Source organism: Lathyrus oleraceus, chromosome 3 (assembly GCF_024323335.1).
Source record: "Lathyrus oleraceus cultivar Zhongwan6 chromosome 3, CAAS_Psat_ZW6_1.0, whole genome shotgun sequence".
Classification (NCBI taxonomy): domain Eukaryota; kingdom Viridiplantae; phylum Streptophyta; class Magnoliopsida; order Fabales; family Fabaceae; genus Lathyrus; species Lathyrus oleraceus.
Genome location: NC_066581.1, coordinates 171,663,217 through 171,688,020, shown reverse-complemented (window position 1 = coordinate 171,688,020; position 24,804 = coordinate 171,663,217). Strand labels below are relative to the sequence as shown.

The 24,804-nt window shown below is 35.8% G+C and overlaps 1 protein-coding gene across 1 annotated transcript; it reads left to right on the top strand.

Annotated features, from left to right (window-relative positions):
• The first annotated feature begins 8,404 nt into the window (after positions 1 to 8,404).
• On the top strand, positions 8,405 to 9,719 carry LOC127126062 (ethylene-response factor C3). Its single transcript, XM_051054910.1, has one exon. The coding sequence runs from the start codon at positions 8,647 to 8,649 to the stop codon at positions 9,430 to 9,432; it is 786 nt and encodes a 261-aa protein (XP_050910867.1). The 5' UTR covers positions 8,405 to 8,646; the 3' UTR covers positions 9,433 to 9,719.
• Positions 9,720 to 24,804: the final 15,085 nt, after the last annotated feature.

The window sequence follows — 24,804 nt, the reverse complement described above, 5'->3', positions numbered from 1 at the left end:
TGAAGCTGCTGCATTATTTTTATATTTTGTTTGGGTTAGTTGTATTGGGCCTGGATCGTACATTTGACCCGGTTGAGTTGTGAAACGGGTTTGGGTGTTTTTACCTAGGTTAGGCAGCCAAAAATAGGGTTATGCTTGACTGTTCATGTACGATTTTGTGAGAGCTAGCAAGATGACTATGGAGAACTAATCCCTTTTGAATCAACCTGCTGTAATTCAGAATCCGCTTTGAGGTTTTTATTAATTCCAATTTGTTTCCTTTGAATTCTTCTTATAATTTCAATTATTTGCTTAATCTAATTGTTGCTATAGGATAAAATCCTTAAATTCGATTGATGAATGATGATCCCGAATCAATTTCGTGTTAACATAGCTCTTATTTTATCACGAACGATCAAGTTGCGTCTGCTTAATTTGTAATAGTTTTTAATCCGTTTGCTTAATTCGGAACTTGGGAATATTACTCACATAATTTCCTTTACGCTTGTTAATGGTAATTGCAATCGAATAGGAGCAGACCCGTTAGAGATTTGGAATTTTATAAGAATCAATGATAAGTCGGAAGATGATGCAGTAGGTTGGTTCGTGTCAGCTTATTTTATAATCACTTTTTCGAATCTAAACCAACCACCCCCCTTTTTGTTCTATCGGTAGATTAATTAAAAAAGAATCTTTGAGAACGATATTTGAGACAATTTGTCGTTAAACTACATTTTTAAAAAACTACTCGTTTTGATCCGCGTGCGACAGCGGATCAAATTGGCGCCGTTGCCGGGGATTCTTGTAGAGCTTAACCATTATTATAGTCTAACCATTGTTATAGTCATAGGTATTGTGTTTTATCATTTTTTGCCCTAACGATCTTGCGTATTGGTCTTTTTGCGGTTTAGGATAAAAAAAATCTGTTTTTAAAAAAATTCCTTAGATTATTCATATTCTTTGTCGATTCATTAGGAAAAAATTAAGGATCGAAAGCCTTTATTTAGGGACAAAATAGTGGAAACCGCCCTAAAAAATCGAAATTCCCTATTTTTCTATTTTTTATGATTTATTTTCTGTTTTGGTAGTTTCAGAAATTCCGAAAAAATTCTAAAAATTCTTAATTGACGTTATTAGATTAATTTTCGTGTTTTTGTATTTTTGTATTTTATTTTAATCGTTTTTTTCGTATTTCAATTGTTTTTACTTAATAGGACATTGTCGTTATTTTCCTATTTGTTGCTGCATTGCTGAGTTAGTTGTGTTTTCTCATTATTTTGTTGATTTTTTTTCTTTTCTATTAAGTTTAACATGGCTGACCAAAGAACTCTGAGAGAACTTGTTGTCCCTGATGTTGATTATAATGCTTTGTGTATTGAATATCATATTGCTGCCAAATCCTTGATTGGGAACATGTCACTTAACTCCCAACAGTTCATAACAAGGGATAATTTTGTGGTCCAAGCAAAAGGTGTGAATGAGATTCAGGTTTCTTCTTCCAACAAGACTCTAGAAACCAGAATTGATGAACTTACCTCTTTAGTGAAACAATTGATGCTACCCATTCCACCACCACCACCATATAACCCTCCACAAGTAACCACCTCTCCACCTTCTGAACCTTCACTTGAGGATCTTGTCAAGCAAATGGCTGTAAATAATCTTCAATTTTAACAACGAACAGATTCTAGTATTCAGACTTTACAAACACAAATTGGACAGCTTGCCACTTCAATGAATGCCATGCAACAAGATCAATGGTCAAACTAACTACATGCTCAAATAGTAGTTAATCCAAAAGGCTCTAATGTGAGTGAAATTTCCTTGAGATCCGAAAAAGTTGCAGAACCAGCCCCAGAAAAAAATAAAAACATTGTTAGTGTAACACTTGAAAATAAACCTGAACCTTCTATTGTTGTTGAGGTTGAAAAAAAGTATGTATCACCAATCCCTTTCTCACAAGGAGTACTGAAAAATAAGAAGATTGACGAGGAAGAGCATTCTGTTTTTCAAATAGAGTTGGTTTCTGAAGTTGTTGATGAAGCTTATTCTGATTTGTTTTCAGCTGATTTTCCAACTTTATCTGATTTTTATGATATTTACTCATGTGATGATTGTACTAACACTAACCTTTGTGTTGTTTGTGCTGAGATTGATGTTGTCTTACAGGGTGACAATGTAAATGCAGTTGTTTATGTAGCTGAAGCTCTTGACATTCCGGCTTCCCCAAACATACCATCCATTGAACAACCATATTCTATAGAGCCTAAACCACTTCCTGATGATTCATATTATTCATCAAAGCTTCAACTTAAGCAGAAACATAAGAAGGGAATTGGATGGACCTTGGCTGACACTCGTGATATTAGCCATTCCATATGTACTTATAGGATCTCACTTAAAGATAAAATAAAAATAGTGAGGCAGCCCCGTAATCCTTTGATTCTTGATATTGTGAAAAAGGAGATCACTTTCACGCGCCCATTCAACACTTTTACTTATCATAGATTCTTCTTTGATCCTGGAATACAAGGGGAATGCACTAATCAAAATTTCAAGGTCAATGGACACTACTCAAAGCTACTACATGAGAACCCGACTTTGGAAGAAGAGACTGCAGAAGAACTCTCTTTGGGAAAGGCTGCTTATGCAATCACTTATCCGCCTTGACTCCTCGGGTGTGTTCTTTCCTTTCTCCCATTCTTATTTTATATTTATGGTATTTCATTGAGAACAATGTATATTTTAAGTGTGGGGGAGGCAACCATTTATTTCTTTTGTTTTTCAGTTTTTCTCTGTTTTTGGTTTTTAGTTGCTAAATTAAAAAAAAATGCATCTTCTTGAAAGTTTTAAGCTATAGACTGACTAATTTGAGATTAGTTTGCGGAGACTCGGGAAAAATTCACAAGATCGGTATCGTCTTAACACCGTAAGTCTCCTGCATATGGAAATTGATTCGAACTCTTATTATGTTTTAGCCTTAAACTCTCATTCTCTGACAGCTCTTGAGTAGTTTATTTCAGCAGTCAGCACCATCTCACACACACTCTACGTAGGGAAGCCGATGAATATAAGTGAGTGTTCCGGAAAAAAAGGGAATGCACCTTCTAAGTTTGGTGACCCTCACCCGGTCACTTAACCCAACGGATGTAGAACCTTCAATTTTTTTTTTGAAAATAAGACTCGTTGTCAGTTGGTTCAGCGGTTTCTGATGCTGGACTTGGTAGGGCAGATTAGGGTCTGATCCCCCGCAACTACGACTGAGTAAGCAAAGGGTTATGCCACGTAAGTACTAGAATCCCGTGCAAAAAGGATCAGAGTCACTAACCGGTCGCCTTGCTATGGGTGTGTGGAGATAACGGGCTTAATGTGATTGCGCCTGAACGAAAAAGAGCAAAAAGAAGGATGAGTAAGTTAGGCTTTAACATAATAACATGATTCGAGTTGATTTGTGTATTCAGGAGGTTTATGACTGCACAATTGTGGATTAGTGTTCCTATGATATCTTTAGTGTGCAAGATTAGTACCTATCGATGCAAACATAACCGAAGAAGACTTGTAGCCTAGGATGAGTAACTAATGATGTGTTTGTGTTTTCTTTGTTTTGTTTTGTTTTTCATTTTGTTCGGAGTGCAAAAGTTCAAGTGTGGGGGAATTTGATCAGTGCATTTTGATGCACGTTCTTCCATGTCTGTACTTAAGAATTTCTTCGGTTTGCTTGGATTATTTTTATGTTTTAATGTGTTTTCATAATTTATTTTATTTTTGCACTTATTTAATTTTCGTATTTAATTTTCAGCATTAGCAGCTTTCGCGAGAAAAATGATATCTTGAGCTAGGAGTATCAGATTGAGACGTGTTGCCAGTTGATGGAAAGCTAAGAAAAAGATCTACAACTTTTGTTCAGAAGTCGAGAGCTGAATCAGATTGTAGCAGGGCCAGAAATTTCGTTGAAGCTGCTGTATTATTTTTATATTTTGTTTGGGTTAGTTGTATTGGGCCTGGATCGTACATTTGACCCGGTTGAGTTGTGAAACGGGTTTGGGTGTTTATACCTAGGTTAGGCAGTCAAAAACAGGGTTATGCTTGACTGTTCATGTACGATTTTTTGAGAGCTAGCAAGATGACTATGGAGAACTAATCCCTTTTGAATCAACCTGCTGTAATTCAGAATCCGCTTTGAGGTTTTTATTAATTCCAATTTGTTTCCTTTGAATTCTTCTTATAATTCCAATTATTTGCTTAATCTAATTGTTGCTATAGGATAGAATCCTTAAATTCGATTGATGAATGATGATCCTGAATCAATTTCGTGTTAACATAGCTTTTATTTTATCACGAACGATCAAGTTGCGTTTGCTTAATTCGCAATAGTTTTTAATCCGTTTGCTTAATTCGGAATTTGGGAATATTACTCGCATAATTTCCTTTACGCTTGTTAATGGTAATTGTAATCGAATAGGAGCAGACCCGTTAGGGATTTGGAATTTTATAAGAATCAATGATAATTCGAAAGATGATGCAGTAGGTTGGTTCGTGTCAACTTATTTTATAATCACTTTTAAAAATCACTTTTTCGAATCTAAACCAACCAACCCCCCCCCCCCCCCCCCCTTTTTGTTCTATCGGTAGATTAATTAAACAAGAATCCTTGAGAACGATATTTGAGTCAATTTGTCGTTAAACTACATTTTTGAAAAACTACTCGTTTTGATCCGCGTGCAACAGCGGATCAGTGCATAATGATTCCCTTTTCAGAATGTAAAATCTCCATCCCTAGAAAATATACCTTGTTTCCAAGGTTAGTCATATAAAATGCATTCATCAACACCTTTTTCAACTTGTTTTTCTCAGAAGTACAACTCCCTGTCAAAAGTATGTCATCTACATAAAGACACGTCAAAATTACATTACAATTAGAAGTATACTGCACATACACACCGTACTTTATTTCACTTTTTTTGAATCCCTAATGCTTTAAAAATGAATCAATTTCCAGATTCCCTAAACCATCTGGCTTCAGCTTATCTTGAAAACCCATCTCACACCGATGGATTTCAGGTTCTGAGGTAGAACAGTAAATTCCCATGTCTTATTTCTTTCAATTGCCTCAAGTTCTTTCTTCATGACATTCACCTACACCTTCTTCTTGAGTGCCTCATTAACACTGACATGCTCATAATCCACCATCATGGCACTCTTCATGACTTCCCCTTCAGAGCCATCTCAGTATCCTGCAACAACTAAAAGTCCGCAAGTCTCCTTGGTATCTTTCTAATTCTCTCTGGCCTCTAGAACTATACAAATTCACCTCTAGAGGCAGGTCCACCATCAGAGGCATGAACACCTTCAGAAGGTCCACCTTCAGAGGTTGGATTACCTTCAGGGTCAGAATCACCTTCAGAGTTAGAGTCATCTTCAAGTCAGACTCACTTCAGAGGAAGAAACTCCTTTAGAGGCGGAATCACCTTTAGAGACAGAAATAGACTCTAGTGTTGACATTGCACTATAGTTAGATTGAGACTTATTCCAATCCCATGTTTCTGATTCTTTCACTATGACATCTTTGTTGACTTCAACTTTGGCGGTGACTAGGAAATACAACTTATACGCACATGTATAGTGGTAGCATATAAGTAACATGACTATGCTTCTGTCATCCAATTTCCTTCTAGTAGCATCTGGTATATGTTTGTAACATAGAGAACCAAACACCCTGAAATGGCCCACGCTTTTCTTTCTTCCATTCCATTTCTCAATAGGAACTACTTCCTGTAACTTATTTGTTGGACATTTGTTGAGCACATATGTTGACGTGGCAATTGTTTCACCCCACAATGTATGAGGTAAATTCTTTTCTTTCAGCATGCTCTTTGTCATGTCAAGCATAATTTTACTTCTCCTTTCAGCAAGGCCATTATGTTGTGGAGTGTATGGAGCAGTCACCTTCAATTCCATTCTCCTCACGAAACTTCTTGAACTCTATTGAATTGAACACATCTCCACCATCGGTTCTGAGGATCTTTAACCTTTGTCCACTTTACTTTCCACCCTTCACTTTGAAGTTCTTGAACTCAACAAACACCTCGTATTTGAACTTTATGAGTGCTACCCATATCATTCTTGTGAACTCGTCCACAAATAACACAAAGTACTCGTTTCCTCCAAGTTAGGGTACCTCAAATGGCCCACATACATCAGAATGCACCACAACCAAAGCATGATTTTCTATTGGAGGCATTTATGATGAGAATGGAAATCTTGGTTGCTTGCCTCTCATGCATATATCACATGATTTCTCTGGTGCTGCAATCTTCAGAATTCCATGTACCAGATTCTTTGAACTAATATGCCCTAAGCTTCTGAACTTCAGATGTCCCAATCTCTTGTGCGACATCTCACTTTTCCCTTCGTCACTTCTCGCACTAAGGCATTAAGTGTGTGTTATTGAAACATTCACCTTGAATGTCCTGTTTCTTCCTAGCTCAGACTATATAATCAAGATCTACGATTCTCTTCAATTCAATGTGAATTCGAGAAACGAAATCAATCACACACCTCACGTACACTCGTGTTTCCCTGTGAATCATAATCGGAGCTCTTGATACCAATTGTTAGAGTTAACAGTGAACCTCAATTGATGCACAATAAGAAGAAGAAGATGAGAGAGAGAGAGATTGATTATATATATATATATATATATATATATATATATATATATATATATATAATATATATATATATATAGAGAGAGAGAGAGAGAGAGAGAGAGAGAGAGAGAGAGAGAGAGAGAGAGAGAGACATAATTATAACTAACTAAATCTCAAAAGTTCAATCTGTTACAAATGTAACTAACTTTAGGTTTATATGCACTAATCCAAATTCAAATGTAAATGAAATGCAAACTCAAATAAAACTAAGTAACTTGAATTTGAATTACATTTAACAATGGCTATTATAATATGGATTAGAACCCAGAGAAATTTCTCATAATAAGGTTAATTTCGCTATGAACTTGGAAGAAATAATTTTTTAGGACAAATCTAGAATCAAATGGAGTATTGACGGGGATAGGAATAACATATTTTTTTCACATATATGCCAAGATCAAGAATTCAACTAAGCTCATTTCTATTATCAACCACAACAGGGAAGTCATAACTGACCATGTGACAGATCATTTCAAGACTTTATTTAACATTTCTTCTATTTTGCAAGATAATGGTCTCGTGAAGGAAACCATCCCTTCCATTGTGACTGATCAAGCAAACTCTTTTCTTACCATTACCTCTTATCTATATGAGATTATATGATTCGTTTTAAGCCTCAACGAAGATGGTACATTTGAGTCAGGTGGTTTTGGGGATTTTTTATTTTACACTTATTAGGTTATCGTTAAAGAAAATATGACCAACGCAATTACTCAATTCTTCACAGATGATGGGTTATTGCCCCATGACAATTCTAACACCATTGTCTTCATCCATAAATTCTACAATGCATATTTTATTGATCATATCAAACTCATAGCCATGGCCAACTTCAAGCATAAGATAGTTACCAAGATTCTAGTAGACAAATTGACATCTCTTCATATCAGGGCATGGTTATCTAACATTTTTGCCACTAATAACAAAATATCATCCCTTCATAGGGGCAATGTTTATAATGGTGCTTGCATCTCAGAAAAACTGAAAACACTTTGGTTAGAATCGGATTTCAAACTTGTTGTGCAAACTTTCATTAATTATGAATTGGTCCCTTGGTAGATCAAAGCTAGGTGGAAGAATTATATCAGGATTATCGAATCTACGGACTTTGTAGTCTCTCATTATATATTTAGAGAAGAGAATGTCTGTGCTGACAAGCTTGCTACTTTAGGCTTCACCAATATAAGTTTTACTCGGTTAGTTCTTGTCCATGATAGTCTTAAGATAGATAATCTTAAGAAAAAAAAAACATCATGATTCCTTTAAATATAAATCCTAAAAGGGGTTTTGGCTCTTGTTCCTGCTCTTTCTGCAATCTTGACCTTCAGCCTTTTTTCTTTAAAAAAAGCTACAATGTTCATCTTTGCATTTACATTTAGTGTATGAACTTCTCAATTATACTATTTGAAATAAATAAAAATAAAAACCATATCAAAAGTTTTGAATCAAAACTCTCACCATCCCCAAATTTTGAAAATGAAGAGTATAATTTTGCTGCACAGCAGTCTCCTACTTGGTCCATTCTTACATGTCTCACTACGAGTTGCCCACGTTGCTCATTAGTTTGACTCACGTGCCTAAATTAAACAATGCAATTACCCTTTTCATTTTACCCTAAAAAAACAAAGAATATTCTACTAGAGATTTTAATTTAGGCGTTAGCTCCATCTTTTAATACAACAAGATGATAAAAAAATATTCAAAAACATCCTCTTTAGCCTTACTTTTAACCACATCCAAATAAGTACTATCTATTGTTTTTTAATTCCATTGAATCATCACTCTCTCAATCTTTTTGGTCTCTTTGTTTCCACGAGTATATAACTAACCCAAGCCCCCAAATATCTTCATTCAAACTTCAAAACTCACAATTAGTAGTGAAACACTATAAAAGGAAAAATAAATTATATACACATACATTAGGCATATACACCAAACTTGTTAAGTTCATCCAAAAATGGATTTTGGTTCTCATCTCTTTCAAAACCAAAACCAAAACCTTCTATACTTCCCTCAAAATTCCTACTCTAATAATTTCTCTTGGGAATTAGAAGATTTTGTTAATTTCTTCAATGATGACATCAACTCCAACAACGAATCAGAAACACTAACACAAACACGAACGAATGAATCATTATCTTCATCATTATCATCAGCCGAGTCCAACTCTATGGTGTCCGTACTAAGCAATGAGTCAATAGAAGTCTTATCCAATACTACTTACACACAAGTGATCAAACAAGCACAAACATCATTACCATCACCACCACCACCACCGCAGATTAAGGAAAGCAATAAAAGAGCGTTTAGAGGAGTAAGAAGAAGGCCGTGGGGAAAATTCGCGGCCGAGATAAGAGATTCAACTAGAAAAGGCGTAAGAGTATGGATTGGAACATTCGACACGGCCGAAGCGGCCGCGTTAGCTTATGATCAAGCGGCTTTTTCAACAAGAGGTTCATTGGCAGTGTTGAATTTTCCGGAAGAAGTTGTTAGAGAATCACTTAAAGAAATGAGTAGAAATTCTAAGCCTTTGGAAGAAGGAACTTCACCGGTATTGGCACTCAAGAGAAAACACATCATAAGAAAAAAGTCCAATAAGGTTAGTAAAAAGAAAATCAAAAGTGAAGAACAAATTCAGATTCAAATAGAGACCCAAAATGGTAATATTAATTCACAAAATGTGTTTGTGTTTGAGGATTTGGGTGCTGAATATCTGGAGCAACTATTGAGCTTGACTTCATAGTTTTATTTTTGTCTAGATTCATAGGTTTTGGAATTTTTCATCAACTTGGTAATTCTTAAATCATGATGATGACAAGATAAATGTTCCATAGGATATTCCTTCCTCATCTTTTATCGTCATCATCATCACTTCACTACTTTGAATTTTTATTTTGCACTATTGTTGTTCTGTAAAGAAAAAGAAAACTTTACAAAGTATGTAATTACATATATGTTTTAGGAAAATTGGTGTATTGCACATGAGAATTTTATCTGCATTATGAAAGTGTTATATTATTAGTGATATTATATTCTGTATTTAAAATATAAACAAAAAAGAATGTATTTTATTCATTTGTGGACCGGGTAGTTATATCTTTTTAATTACATTTAAGTTCAAAGAGAATATTTTTTGTTAATTAAATTATAAGTAATGGAAAAGTATTAGTATACCGTAATCATTTGTCTTATTTGTATATGACTCTTAAAGAAAAGATATTTTGAATACCTACCTCATTAATATAACTTGAATAATAGATGTTAAAATATTTGATGTGAAATAAGTTAGAAAATAGTAGAATAAAATAAAAATATAATTTATTGATTTATATTTATAAAATATATTGAAATCTAAAAAATAAATAAAAATAATTTGATATTAAAATAAAACTTTATAACTTATTTTGAAAAGTGTGTATGATTTTGTCACGAAGGTAATTTTATAATTTATTTTCCTTGTTAAAAGTAAATAATTGACAAGGGGCTATCAGTTATGGTTGTTGAGTAAACTCATGCAGGGATTGTGGTTGTTGAGTAAACTCAGGCAGGGATTGTGAGAAATTCTGCATGTTATCTTTTTGTGTAATGAATTGGACCCCTTTCAATCACAATGTTTTGGTATTTATTAGAAATCTTTGGGTCGGGGCCATAGACTCTGAGAGAATGATAACAACTTCGGAGAATGCAGGAAATGGATAGTTAATTTTCTAGTATTCAAGAGAACATGATCTTTCTCTTTTGACTCTCTTTCTCGTATCTCTTGTATCATTGTGGAATGGAACACGTCAGCTCCCACCTTCTCCCGAGTTGGGCAAGTAATCCAGGGAATAGGCGACATAATCAAGAAATGGACGCCCCTCCCAATAAATGAACGGTTAGGAAGTCTCTCGTAAGGGCAAAATAACTTATTGTAAATTCGATAACAATGAAGTTTTTCAAAGGATTCTTAGACTGGCTGGAAAGCCACCTTTCACCTTCAAATAAATAAATGAAAAAAAGTTAAATATAGTAATATCTCATGTTAACTTTGTTCCATGTTCCGGGGACAATTCTACTGTCCAGCTCTTTGAGATTGTAGGCTTCGTAAGGTAGTTTCTAACATATGTGGTATGAATCATCCCAGTTGGATTATCGTTTTCCCTGTGTGGGGGCACGACAGCCTGTATAAGTACTAGGTTTCCCTCCTAAATTTCCCTTGGGACCACCTCCAAGTTATGCCTTATGGTTGTCCTTTGCTTGGCTTCGAATTTCCTGATATGGGTGACATCTCACTACTCATCAATTAGGTCGGCTACATATCTTAGCATTGCCTCGTTCTCTTCCATATTGAACTGAGAGTGACTCCAAGTAGGTGTGTCGATTTCAACATATAGCATTGCGTTCGCGGCGTATTCCATCGCGAACGAAGTCTCTTTGGTGGTTGTATACGGGTGGTATGATATGACCACAACACTTTGTGAAGCTATTCAGCCTAAAGTCCTTTGACGCCATCTAACTTCTTACTTTCATCTTCACTCCTAGGTTATGACAGAAATCGAGCACAGTAGAGCTGGAAAGTTGAGTCAAACGACGAACTCTTTCTTCTATGATCTTGGAGACGAATTCAACTTCTATCCATTTTTTGAAATAGTAGACTCTAAGAATCAGAAACTTTAATTGGCCAGATGCCAGTAGGAAAGAACCCAAAATTCCCATGCCCTATTGATATAGAAATCCTAGAAAAAAAAAGGGTGTGAAAACACTGTTGATGATCACTTATCTCGGATGTCCCTGATTGAATAGACTAAAGAGAAAGGTTCTATTAAGGATGAGGTTGCTGATGAACACCTCTTGGCTATTACGGGTATCCCGTGGTTCATAGACTATGCGAACTATTTGGTAGGTGGTGTAATCCTTGAGGATTTTGATTATCATAAAAAGAAAAAGTTTTTGCATAATTACAAGTTATATTTGTGGGACGACCCATTCCTATACAAGAATGGGATATACGGGCTAGTTTGAAGATGTGTTCCGAAGGAAGAACAGCGGGAAGTCCTAAAAGCATGTCATGACTCAGAATATGGAGTACATTTAGTGGAGACATGACAATAGCAAAAGTCCTCCAGTTTGGGTTGTACTGGCTGTAGCGGTAAATTCATGACCATTAAGCTATGGATAAACTTAACGTCAATAAAACCAGAGTCGCCACAACGCTTTTATTATATCCAAGGGAAAAGGGAAAAGTACGAACAAAACCCAAAGATAAGAAGTTTTCAAATCAAAACTAAAAAAATTCCAGATATTACATGTAAGGGGGTTGGTTACACCGAGGGAAGGTGTTAGCACCCAAAGTGTCCTAGGTACTCCTAGGGAGCCCTTTTTTGTGTGCATATGTGGGGGAATGAGAAAAGAATTCATTAATTATATTTTTGTGTTTGACAAGACCTTCGGACTTATGCCTACGTACCAACATAAAAATGAGGGATCAAAACCTCGTAGTTCGTGGTATCAATTTCAAAGTGAATGAGTTGCTTTTAACAAAAATTTAAGTTTAAAAGAGGCACAAAAGACCTAAAAGGTTTGAATGACTGTTAATTCTTTTTGGCTTTTGAAATTTTAAGTCAATGTGATTAGATTCATTTACAAGTTTGATTAAGAAAAGAATTTTAAAATGAAATGGCATAAGGCCAAAGTTTCTAAATTGTAATAAAGAGTCTAAGCTTAAAAATCACAAGTAGATAAGATTTTTAAAAGGAGGGAGAGATTTGAAATTAAAGAAGTGGGGAGGAGATGAAGAGACTAATCCTAAGCAAAAAATTAAAAGTTAAGGGTTGAAAAGATTTGAGAATGGGATGCAATCCAATAGACAAGAATGTCATATAGAAACCCAATTTTCCCTTGGACTTTAGAATCAAGAAATATCAATACACACAATAGCTAGGTGAAGAACAAGGCATCAAATAAAGATAGCCACATCCAAGCTTAGAAACTCCATGATCTTCTTCATAATCTCCCATGTATCAGATGACATAATCCTTGAGTGGCTCAGAGATAGGCATTAGACACAAGTTCAAAGTAACAACTTCAATAAGATCATATTGCAGATGAACTCAAATGGGATTTCAATCCTTGCTTCAGATGAAGGTTCACTTCACAAGCACTTGGTTTCATAAAAGTTGGCATTGGCCAAGTCCTTTTGCACATGGAGTGTTGCCTAATTCTAAGTCCAATGTCTCAGATCAAATCCAACAGTCCACACAAATATCTTTTAGGGTTTTTTGTTGTTATTATGTACATTAAGGTCAAATGACCACAAACACAAACAAGTATATACAATCACAATAGAATCACAAAGTAAAGCTCAAGTGAGAAAAGTGAAAATGGCATTAAAGTAAACAAGTTAAATAGTATGAATAATGGCAAATGAATAAATACTTGAATTTAAAGTGCAAAAAAGTAAATGGCTTGAAACTAAATGTTAGTTGTTAGTTGATTAGAAGTTAGTATTTCTTTTGCTTTTCAATTGTTTAAGTCATTCTTTCGAGAATACTCAACCCACTATCCACAAGCATGGATCTTTGAACCAAGACATCTTCCAAAGGAAGGAAAAAAGGCCAAGTTTACACACAATACCATGAAAGAGGGGAGACTTACAATCTCACTTACTAGAATGTTATGCCTTTTTGTGTCAAAATTTAGCGCTATGTTAAGCAATCGTAATTGGACTTATGTAGAAGTCACAACTATTTGAGGTCAGACAATAAATTTTTTAGTGTTAATGCATGTTAGAGATATGGTATTATGAACCATACTCCAAAAACATACCACACTTAAAAGAAAATGCAAAAGGGGTGGACCTAATCTCATCCATACTTATGTTGATTTTACAATCAACTAGCCTTAGGATATAGAGATATCATAGGTCCATGAAATAAATTAGAAGAGAATGGGATTGAGATGAAGAGGGAGGGGAAATGAAATCAACACAAATTGGTCAAAGTAGGACTTTTATCAAATTAAAATCATTCATTCATTTTGGGAGATGAAATGTACATTTCATCAATCCCCTAAATCCAATGATTTTAACTCAACAAAGTTAAATCAACCTTAACCAAGGCCCAACAACACAAGTCAAACTCAACAAGTCAATACTAAAAGCTCAACACAATTTATTTTGCCATTAAACAATTAAAATCAATTAAAAATGCATAAAATTAAATTATGGTTGGTCAAAATCCTAAAACCTCAAATAAATGGCCATGAGATTTATCATAGGTCAAACAAGGTCAAAGGAAAAAATTTCATTAATTTTGGAAACTTCAAAGTATTTTTAAACAATTAAAAATATGCACAAAAAGAATTAAATTATTAAAAAAAATATTAATAATAATCCAAAAAATAATTTTAATTCACAAAATGAAAGAGGAATTTATTTAATTTTTTTTGGTGAAAGTCTCATATTTTTTGGATCAATATTAAAATTTTATGAATTAATGAAAATAAGTCAAATAAAATGAAAATAAAAAAATGCTAAAAACGTGGACCACTTGATATCCCTCATCAATTAAGGTGGCAGATCAAGTGGATCTCAGCATGCGTTCCATGATGGACTCTAGTCAAAGCGCTGCACAAGTGGTAATCAAAACCAACGCGTAAGATTAAAACAAAATGAGAGGATCCTATGGTATGAGACATGCCAACGCATCACTGGAGCTGCAACTCTGGTCTTCTTCTTTGGTGGACCTCACCAGACTGGTCCACCTTCAACCCTCACCAAAATAAAAAAGAAGGATATAAATTTAAAGTTAAAATGCTCAAGAGCTCGAATCTGGCCTTAATTTCATCTAACTCCAAGTATATTGAAAGATACGGGTAGTTGAATTTTGAGGTTCATGATCTGAGTTGCTTCAATTTGACCTCAAAGCAACTCAATCTTGTTGCCTATATTGGTAGGATTTTAGACAACAAAAAATCAAGAAGAATTATGGAGAATTGAGTGAGAGTCGAAGAAAAGAAAAAATGACGAAATCACCTCCACTGCAGGTTCAGATGGCCACGATCTTGCTTCCAACTTCACTTAGCCTTGCTTTGAATGTTTGATAGAGTAGAATAGAATCGAAAAGGAGGTAGGACTCTTGGAGATTTGAATCTCAAAACAGTGGAGATTCAAACTCGATTTCCAATGGAAATCCTCAAGGTTATCCTACAGGTGCCCGTAGCATATGAGAGCCTAAAAATATGTTGGCAAGTAAGAAGCCTACTACGGGCGCCTGTAGCAGTTGCTACAGCTCGTAGCAGGCCTACGGGGAAAATTGCAGAATTTTTAAAAAAAGGTTTTGAATTTGATTGAACTCTCCAATTTCCCTCACCTTGGGCCCACTTATCATTCACTACTCAATAAACCTTCACCATATCTCATCAAATCCCCTTAAACACCAATTATATAACAAATCATTACCATTAAAATTTTCTCTCTCCATCCAATCCCTCCATATTCTTTCCCTACCTCCACCACTCTCTCAAACATCTCAAAGAACTCCATTGTTACCATCACCTAAAGTTCCCACCTTTGTCCACATAACCACTCAAAACCTCAAGCACCCTTCATCAAACCTTCATAAAATCCCCTCCTCATTATTATTTCGGGTACTAATTTCTCTGAAGCTCACCTTTTAAATTGTCAATTTTCAAGATGCCTCTGAAAATAACAATTGTAGAAGAATCGTCAAGAACAAGGAAGCACAGTACCCGAACATCTAACCCTCACAACATTGTCTTTGAAGACGAGGGTTAGGAAAAAAGGTATTTGGTGCTCGCACGGTGTAAAATCACGCCAACCAGGTATATGTGTGAACGAATACTAACTGATTTAGGTTTGAAATCCGAGGTTGATAGAATGTTTTATGTGATGGGATTATTAGAGTTTATGCATTTTGAAGCACCAACTTTTGAGCGCATTACTCTTGAATTTCTGAGCACTCTTGATTTTCAGCTGCAGAGTAAATGGCTTGGAAATGTGAGGTACTAATTTGGTACCCTAAAATTTCTCCTTTTTAATGAGAATCATGAATTATCTGTTGAGGAACTCGGAAACATCCTAAAACTGCCCATCTACGGGCCCAGAGATGTTCTAGATGACTTTCCGGTGAAATATTTTTGGTCTGAAATTACAGGTAGTCCAAGGAACGGTTCCGAAACCGCCAAGGCGTCGGTGATTCAAAAACCCTGCTTCCGGTACGCCCAAAAGGGCCTTGCATACACTCTTTTTAGCCGAGGCGATAGTACCGGGCTGGCCACCTAGAGGGAATTATTTTTCCTACATGCGATGGCAAATAATGAGATAATTAATGTTGTTGCATTCACAACTAATTATTTGGGCATAGTTGCTCGTGCATCTGCCAGAGGCATTTCTGTGGGGGGGGGGGGGTATGATTACCCAAATTGCAGAGCATCTCGGGTATGGCCCCAATTTTTCCTCTGACACTCCTGTTGCAGATAAAGTAAAAATTGATATGGAATCCTGTAGCGGTAAATTCATGACCATTAAGCTATGGATAAACTTAACGTTAATAAAAACCAGAGTCGCCACCGCGCTTTTATTGTTTCCAAAGGAAAAGAGAAAAGTACGAACAAAACCCAAAGATAAGAAGTTTTCAAATCAAAACTAATAAAATGCCAAAGATTACAGGTAAGGGGGTTGGTTACACAGAGGGAAGGTGTTAGCACCAAAAGTGTCCTAGGTACTCCTAGGGAGTCCTTTTTTTTGTGTGTATGTGTTTTTGGTATAAAAGATATTTGCAATAAATAGAGTGTAGAGATGAGAAAAGAATTCATTAATTATATTTTTGTGTTTGACAAGACCTTCAGACTTGTGCCTACGTACCAACATAAAAATAAGGGATCAAAACCTCGTAGTTCATGGTATCAATTTTAAAGTGAGTGAATTGCTTTTATAAAAAATTTAAATTTAAGAGAGGCACAAAGGGGCCTAAAAGAGTTTGGATGAGTGTTAGTTCTTTTTGTCTTTTGAAAATTTTAAGTCAATATTGTTAAGTTCATTTAAAAGTGTGATCAAGAAAAGAGTGTAAAAAATGCAATGGCATAAGGCCAAAGTTTCTAATTTTGCAATGAAGTCTAGTTTTAGAAATCACAAGCAAAGAAGATTTTGAAAGGGGGGAGAGATTTGAAATTTAAGAAATGGGAGGAGATGAAGAGACTAATCCTAAGCAAAAATTTAAAATTTAAGAGTTGAAAAGATCTGACCAATGGGTTGCAATCCAATAGATAAGAATGCCATATAGAAACCCACTTTTCCTTTGGATTTTAAATCAAGCAATATCAATAAGCATGTAGAAAAATGAAGAGCAAGTCATCAAATAAATATAGCCACATCCAAGCTATCAACTTGATAGTCTTCTTCTTAATCTTCCCATGTATCAGATGACATACTCCTCGAATGGCTCAGAATAAGGCATTACACACAGGTTCAAAATAACATTTGCATCAAGACTATGTAGCAGATGAACTAAACCGAATCCCAATACTTGTATCAGATGAGAGCTCAAATCACAATCACTTGGTTTCAGAAATGTTGACATTGTCCAAGTACTTTTGCATAGGGAATGTTGCCTAATTCTATGTCCAAAGCTGAGATCAAATCCAACAGTCCACACAAACATTTTTTAGGGTTTTTAATGTTTATTAGGTATTTTAGGGTCCTAAGACCACAAACAAAAGCAAGATACACAAACAAATATATACAATCACAATATATAGCTCAAGTGAGCAAAGTGAAAATGGCATAAACATAAACAAGTTAAATGATATGTAAAATGGCAAATGGAATGACTTGAATTTAAATTTGACAAAGTAAATGACTTAAAATTAAAAGCAATAATAATAAAAGTTAGTTACATATTAGTTGATTATATGTTAGTGAAGTTTTGCTTTTCAATTGATTAAGTCATTATTTGGAGAACACTCAACCCTCTATTCACAAGCATGGATCCTTGAACCAAGACATGTTCCAAAGGAAAGAAAAAAGGCCAAGTTTCCATACAATACCATGAAAGGGGGGAGACTTACAATCTCACTTACTAGAATTCTATGCCTTTTGGGTCAAAATTTAGCGCTATGTTAAGCAATCGTAATTGGACTAATGTAGAAGTCACAACTATCTAAGGTCGGGCAATAGAAATTTTGATGTTAATGCATGTTAGAGATATGGTATAATGAACCATACTACTAAAACATACCACACACAAAAATAAAATGATTCAACGATGGACCTAATCTCATCCATACTTGTATTGGTTCATCTAACATGAAATTATTGATGAATAGTTAGCCTTAGGATATTGAGACTTCATTGGTCAATGAAAGGGATGAAATAAAATGGGATTGAAGATGAAGAGGGAGAGGAGATGAGATAAACACAAATTGGTCATGGGAGGAATTTTATAAAATTAAAATCATTCATTCATTTTAGGAGATGAAATGTACATTTCATCAATCCCCTAAATCCAATGATTTTAATTCAACAAAAGTCAAATCAACCTTGACCAAGGCCCAAACACATAGTCAAATTTCACAAGTCAATAAAAATGGCTCAACATAATTTCTACACAATTAATCAATTAAAAATAAAATTAAAATGCATTTAAATTAAATTATGTTTGATCAAAAACCTAAAACCTCTTCAAAACACCAAATAAATAGCCAAGAGATTTATCATAGGTCAAACAAGGTCCAAGGACCTTAGACAAAAAGTTTCATAATTTTTGAAAAGTCAGAAGAATTTTTAAAGAATTAAAAATATGCACAAAAACAATTAATTCCTGAAAAATATCAAAATTAATCCAAAAAATAATTTAAATTTAGAAAATGAAAAGATAAATATTTGAATTTTTTTGGTGAAAGTCCCATATTTTTTGGATTAAAAAATGAAATTGATATGAATTAATTAAAAATAATGGATTAAATGAAATAATAAAAAAATTCAAAAAAAAAGAGCCATCTGATCTCCCTCATTAACTGAGGTGGCAAATTAGATGGTTGGAAACGCGCGTTCCACATGTTCTCCAGTCAACTATCCCACACGCGTGGTAATCAGAATCAACGCACGAGATTAAAACATTTCATTTGGATCCTATGACTGAGATGTGTGACAACACATCACCGGAGCTAGGGCTCTGGTCTTTTTCTCCGGTGGACCTCACCGGACTGGTCCACCATCAACCATCACCAAAATGGAAAACAAGGACATGAATTTAAAGAAAAAAAGCTCAGGAGCTCGAATCTGGCCTCAATTTTGTCCAATTCCAAGTATATAAAAAGATATAGGGATTTGAATTTTGAGGATCATGAACTGAGTTGCTTCGATATGACCTCAAAGCAACTCAATCTTCATGCCTACATTGATAGGACTTCAGACAACCAAAAATCAACAAGAATAGTGAAGAATTGAGGGAGAATCGAAGAGATGAAAATTCTAAAAATTCACCTTTAATGGAGCTTCAGATTGGCACGATCTTGCTTTCAATTATGCTTGGCCTTGCTTCAGATGCTTGATGGAAGGGAAATGGATCAAAGAAAGGGATGGGATCTTGGAGTTTCAATCTTTAAACTAATGGAGAATTGAAACTCGATTTTCAAGTTTATCCTTCAATAGTAAGGGTTTGAGGTTACAGGTTCAAAGCTTGGGCATGGGGTCCTTAATTCTGAGCAATGAGGGTCTTATTTATAGGCCATGAGATTGACTTCCTCACACTTCCAATTTTGGAAAAATTTGAAATTCTCCTTTGCATGGTTGCATGGGCGTGCGCTAGGCCCATGAGATGATGTGATCTGATCCATAATTGAGTGTACACCATGCTGAAATCATGTTAGAAGTCCATGCAAATGTGTGTGAAAAATGGAAGTTGAAATTATCCAAATGGTCCTCCAACTTACACCCATGGGCAAGTACTTCATACTTTGGCCAAATGAGATGATCTTGAATGTTTTAGAAAGACGCAATCAAGGGGAACAACTTTCATGTTGAATACTTTTTCATTTGAAGCTTGGATCATGATGAATTTTAAGGTGGAAGTTTGGGAAATCAAACATATTTGAAAATTTTCTAAGTCCCAAGTCAAATGCTCACTTATTCTACCTTGAATTACTTTGCCTATGGACTTCAAATGAGAAAATTTTCAAATGTGACCTCATTTGGTTTTGGCATGAAGGATTTATGCATTTTAGAAGTTGGGGAAAATCACTTATTCAATGGTATTGGTCCAAACATACAAGTTGAAGTAGACATCTTGAATTTTATCATGCAATTCGAATGACTTCCATCTTATAAAAAATGATGAAGTTATGGTCTTGGGAAGCTGACCTATAAACTAGGGTTCAGACAAAGTGACCTATAATTGTTTACCATAAAAAATGACTTTACAAGAAAAAATAGCTCTTGACCTCAACATGAAAGTTGTTTGGAATGTCATTTTGAGTAACTTTGCTCTTGGAATAATTTTTGTATGACAAAAAGTGTAGGAGATAGGGTCTAGGGAACCCCAGTTTTGACCAGTTGACTTTCTCTGATCAACCACCATGAACCAACTTGCTAGCTTGACATTCTCTTGACTTTTGGGACTCATGGAGGATCATATGTGCATAATATGATGTAATGTGAAGTATCCCTTTAAATATTTGATCAATTGTTGAAGAAACTTGTTGAAGAAGTCACACAAGATACCCAAATGAATTAGGGTTTCCAAAGCAAACAAACTGCAAACTCTTGATGATTTCTTGATCAAAATAACATGTGAAGATCATGGGGATCCATATATGATGCTTAGAGTCAACGTGAACCAATTCTCGATTGTGCTCCTTGCATTGATGGTCTTAAACCCTAGATATGAGCTTGATGGAGCATAAGTGAGCATAGGTGAGCATACACACTACCCACAAAAGCAACAAACTATACATTGACATATTTTTGGTATTTTGGTTAGTAAATAATGAAAAACAAAGTATGATACAATCAAATGTGCTTGGTGATCTCTCCCAATGCAAGCCCAATGAGTGAGGGGTAAGGAGGATGCCAATGTGTGATCCCAAAGCCAATGTGTATGATGAAATAGCATGAGGGATCTTAGGGTCAAAATTGGGGTCTTACAGCTGCCCCTATTTAAGGACGTTCTAGCTGAGGATACGAAGGTTAAAATCTTCGTATCGACTCAGTAGAATGGGCTTAAATAACAACAATATAAGAAAATTTTGGTCCCTAAGAGACCTCATGATGCATATGATATGAAATGTTAAAAATAATCTCCGTGGGTAAATGTTGCCACAAAGGAAAAGAATCCGGAGAGACTGCAAGTCCGCAAGAGCACAATGCTTTACATAAGGAAAACTCACTAGGGAGACATGGACTCTGGGGGATAAAAAGTTGTGCATAGGCCAGACTACGACTTGAAACTGCTGGGGGACACGAGGGATTCCATAAAAATAAATCAATGGAAGGACTCAGCCGGGGATAAAGGAGAAAATATTTGCAGGGGGAAACGGGTAAATCAGGACAAAACTGAAATACGCGATCCAAACAGGAAATGGAGATTTCATTGAGGAAATACGCACAAACTCAACTGAGGAAGAAATGAACTTCAACACAGGAGTAACAAAAGTATATTATCCATTACCGGTTACTGGGTAAGGAGATAACATAATCTGACAAAGAGGACATCTGTTACCGGTTAGGGTAAACATATCAAGGATGACTCGCTGAGGGAAACAAAAGGTATATTCATTACCAGTTACTGTATAAGAATAACCAGCTGAGGAAAATCCAAATAGGGTTTACAACTACCGGTTACTGGGCAGAAAATCGCAAAGAAAGAGAATATTCGTCACTAGTTAAAGTGAACATATCAAGGATAGACTCAAAGGGGAGAATATTCGTCATCAATCAAGATGAACATATCAAGGATAGACTGGCGGGGAAAAGTAGGGATTACATCTATCAGTTACTATATAGAATACCGAAAAGAGAATATCCTTATCAGTTAGGCTGAACATATCAAGGATAGACTCCGAGGGGAGAAATAGGAATTACATCTATCAGTTACTGCATAGAAAACCAGAAAGAGAATATCCGCCATCGGTTAAGATGAACATATCAAGGATAGACTCAACAGGGGGGAAGCAGGATTTACGACTACCGGTTACTGGGAAGAAAACCGCAAAGAGAAGGAAACCTGTCATTGGTTAGGATGAACATATCAAGGATTAACCCTTCGGGGAATGGAATAGGGATTACAACTACCTTTTCCTGGGTAGAATACCAAAACGAGAATATTTGTCATCGGTTAAGATGAACATATCAAGGATAGACTCAAAGGGAAGAATATTTGTCATCGGTTAAGATGAACTTATCAAGGATAGACTCAAAGGGAAGAATATCCGTCACCGGTTAAGATGAACTTATCAAGGATAGACTTCCTGGGAAACGTGAAAATGGATCTGCTAGGAAAAATAAAAGAAAGTAGATTACTATTATCGGGTATTGGGGAAAAAGTAAAGTACTCACAAATCGAGAAGAATATTACCATTTACTGGGTAACAAACTCTCGGGGGATCAAGGTATCTATCTAGGCAAGATCTAGAAAGAAAAATGAAATCAAAGACTCAACCCAATGAGGATATAACTCAGGAGGAGTGGTTCCATCCAGATAATCAACTGGGAAGGAAGCTAAAATAATGATCATCTACGAGGAAATAACTCAGTGGGGAATGAGAAAGGTTAAATTCTTTCTGCTTAAGGGGGCTGACACTATAATTGAAAGAGGACAGACACACCAAATCTGGGTGGGGGAGAGGATACCACCATAACAAAGGATCAGAAAAAGAATGAATCACAAAAATGCAATAATAATGCAATAATGAAATCTTATGGATGTATATGTATATGTATATATGATGATTATGCTGACAAAACAATCACAACGATATAAATGTCAATGGTCTGAATGATCGTTACAACACGCGATCGATCTTGATAGGATGGAGGCACCAACTGGAGAAGAGATGTTAAGGATGGACATGAATTATCCGTCTCGAAGGCTCGACCCTGAATGGGGAAAGAGGACAAATTTGTTGAGGACCTGCACCATCAACTCTGCGGGGAATTTTAGGTCAACACCATATCAAATGGGAGACAACCTTGCAAAGGACCAGAAATATTGCTCAAGAATCAGTGCTATCAGGCACAAACCCTGCTGACGACTCGAGCGGGGTAACAATCTGTGTTGAGTCTATGCAAACCTGCTGAGACGATGCGCCTACAACTCAAAGATAGGGAGGCCAATACGGACTCCGCTGGGGAAACCAACAAAACTTGGTTGGAGAGGTCGGGTTGCCGTTCGAAAAAGATGACCGAACCAACTGCTTGGGGAAGACCAACAATGCTTCACATTTTGGGACTTACCTGTTCTTAAACTGCTGTTGATGTTCCTTTAATGGAGTCGATTGCTCTTAAAAAGTAATTGCTTTTATTATTTTAAGAAAAACATGATTTTGATTTTTAAATTCAATTTCAAAATGATCATCATAAAATTTAATTATATTTAGCTGAATAAATAAGAGTAGTAATAATTGGATAAAAAGCTCAACTTTATTTAATAGAATGGTAGTCTGTAAATGACAAGACTCCATGGATCCTTACAAAAGTTGAAAAATGGTAATTTACATGGAAGACGGCTACATTGAATACAATGATCACTACTTCCTCTACCCATTTTGATATCCATTGTGCTCTTGGATTCGGTTGAAGATGAATCAGAACCAAATGATGTGCTCAAGAATGTCTTCAAAACTGAAGATCAACAGGATGCAGTTACTTGCCATAATCCCTAATTTTTGCATAAATTGCCTCAAGGCGGGGTACTCAATTTATCAGGATAAATCTTTCCGTTTTATGTCTCTAAATTTTGCCTGGATCGCCCTTTCGGGTTTTCAATCCACCAAGACGCTCATTTTTGCCTAAGTAGCCCTTTCGGGTTTTCAATCAACCGAGATGCTCATTTTTGCCTAAGCCGCCCTTTCGGGTTTTCAACTTAGCGAGTAGTTCTTTTCTTTTTAGGTGAATTATTTCTTGACTGCATCAACATTCATAGGACGCGTGAACTTTTCACCATCCATAGTTGTAAGAATCAAAGCACCACCTGAAAAGGCTCTCTTGATAACATATAAGCCTTCATAATTAGGAGTCCATTTTCCCCTAGAATCCGGTTTGAAAGATAAGATTTTCTTGAGCACAAGATCATCTTCTTTGAACACACGAGGTGTGACCTTCTTATGAAATGCTTTATTCATTCTTTGCTGATATAACTGACCATGACACATGGTAGTTAACCTCTTCTCTTCAATCAAATTTAGTTGATCATACCTGGTTTGACACCATTCAGCCTCAGTTAACTTGGCTTCCATCCGGACACGCAGTAATGGGATCTCGACTTCTACCGGGAGCACAACTTCCATGCCATAAACAAGTGAGAAATGGGTTGCCCCTGTTGAAGTGTGGATGGATGTACGGTACCCATGCAAGGAAAATGGGAGCATCTCATGCCAATCCTTGTAGGTTACAACCATTTTCTGAATGATCTTCTTGATATTCTTATTCGCAACTTCAACAACCCCATTCATCTTGGGTCTATAGGGAGAAGAATTATGATGTGCAATCTTGAAGTCTTTGCAAAGAGCTTCCACCGTACTATTATTCAAGTTTGATCCATTATCAGTAATGATCTTACTTGGCACACCATACCGGCATATAATATGATTCTTGATAAACCTTACAATAATTTGCTTGGTCACATTTGCATACGATGCCGCTTCAACCCACTTTGTGAAGTAGTCAATAGCCATAAGAATGAAACGATGTCCGTTCGAAGCTTTGGGCTCAATCATGTCAATCATATCAATTCCCCACATGGATAAGGGCCATGGAAAGGAAATAACATTCAATAATGTCAGAGGAATATGAATCTTATCTGCATATATTTGACACTTGTGGCACTTCTTCACAAACTTGCAACAGTCAGATTCCATTGTCAGCCAACAGTAACCTGCTCTCAACATCTTCTTAGACATAGCA

What these genes read in the sequence shown, in the direction of transcription:
- LOC127126062 (XM_051054910.1), top strand. Translation starts at nt 8,647, where the DNA reads ATGGATTTTGGTTCTCATCTCTTTCAAAACCAAAACCAAAACCTTCTA.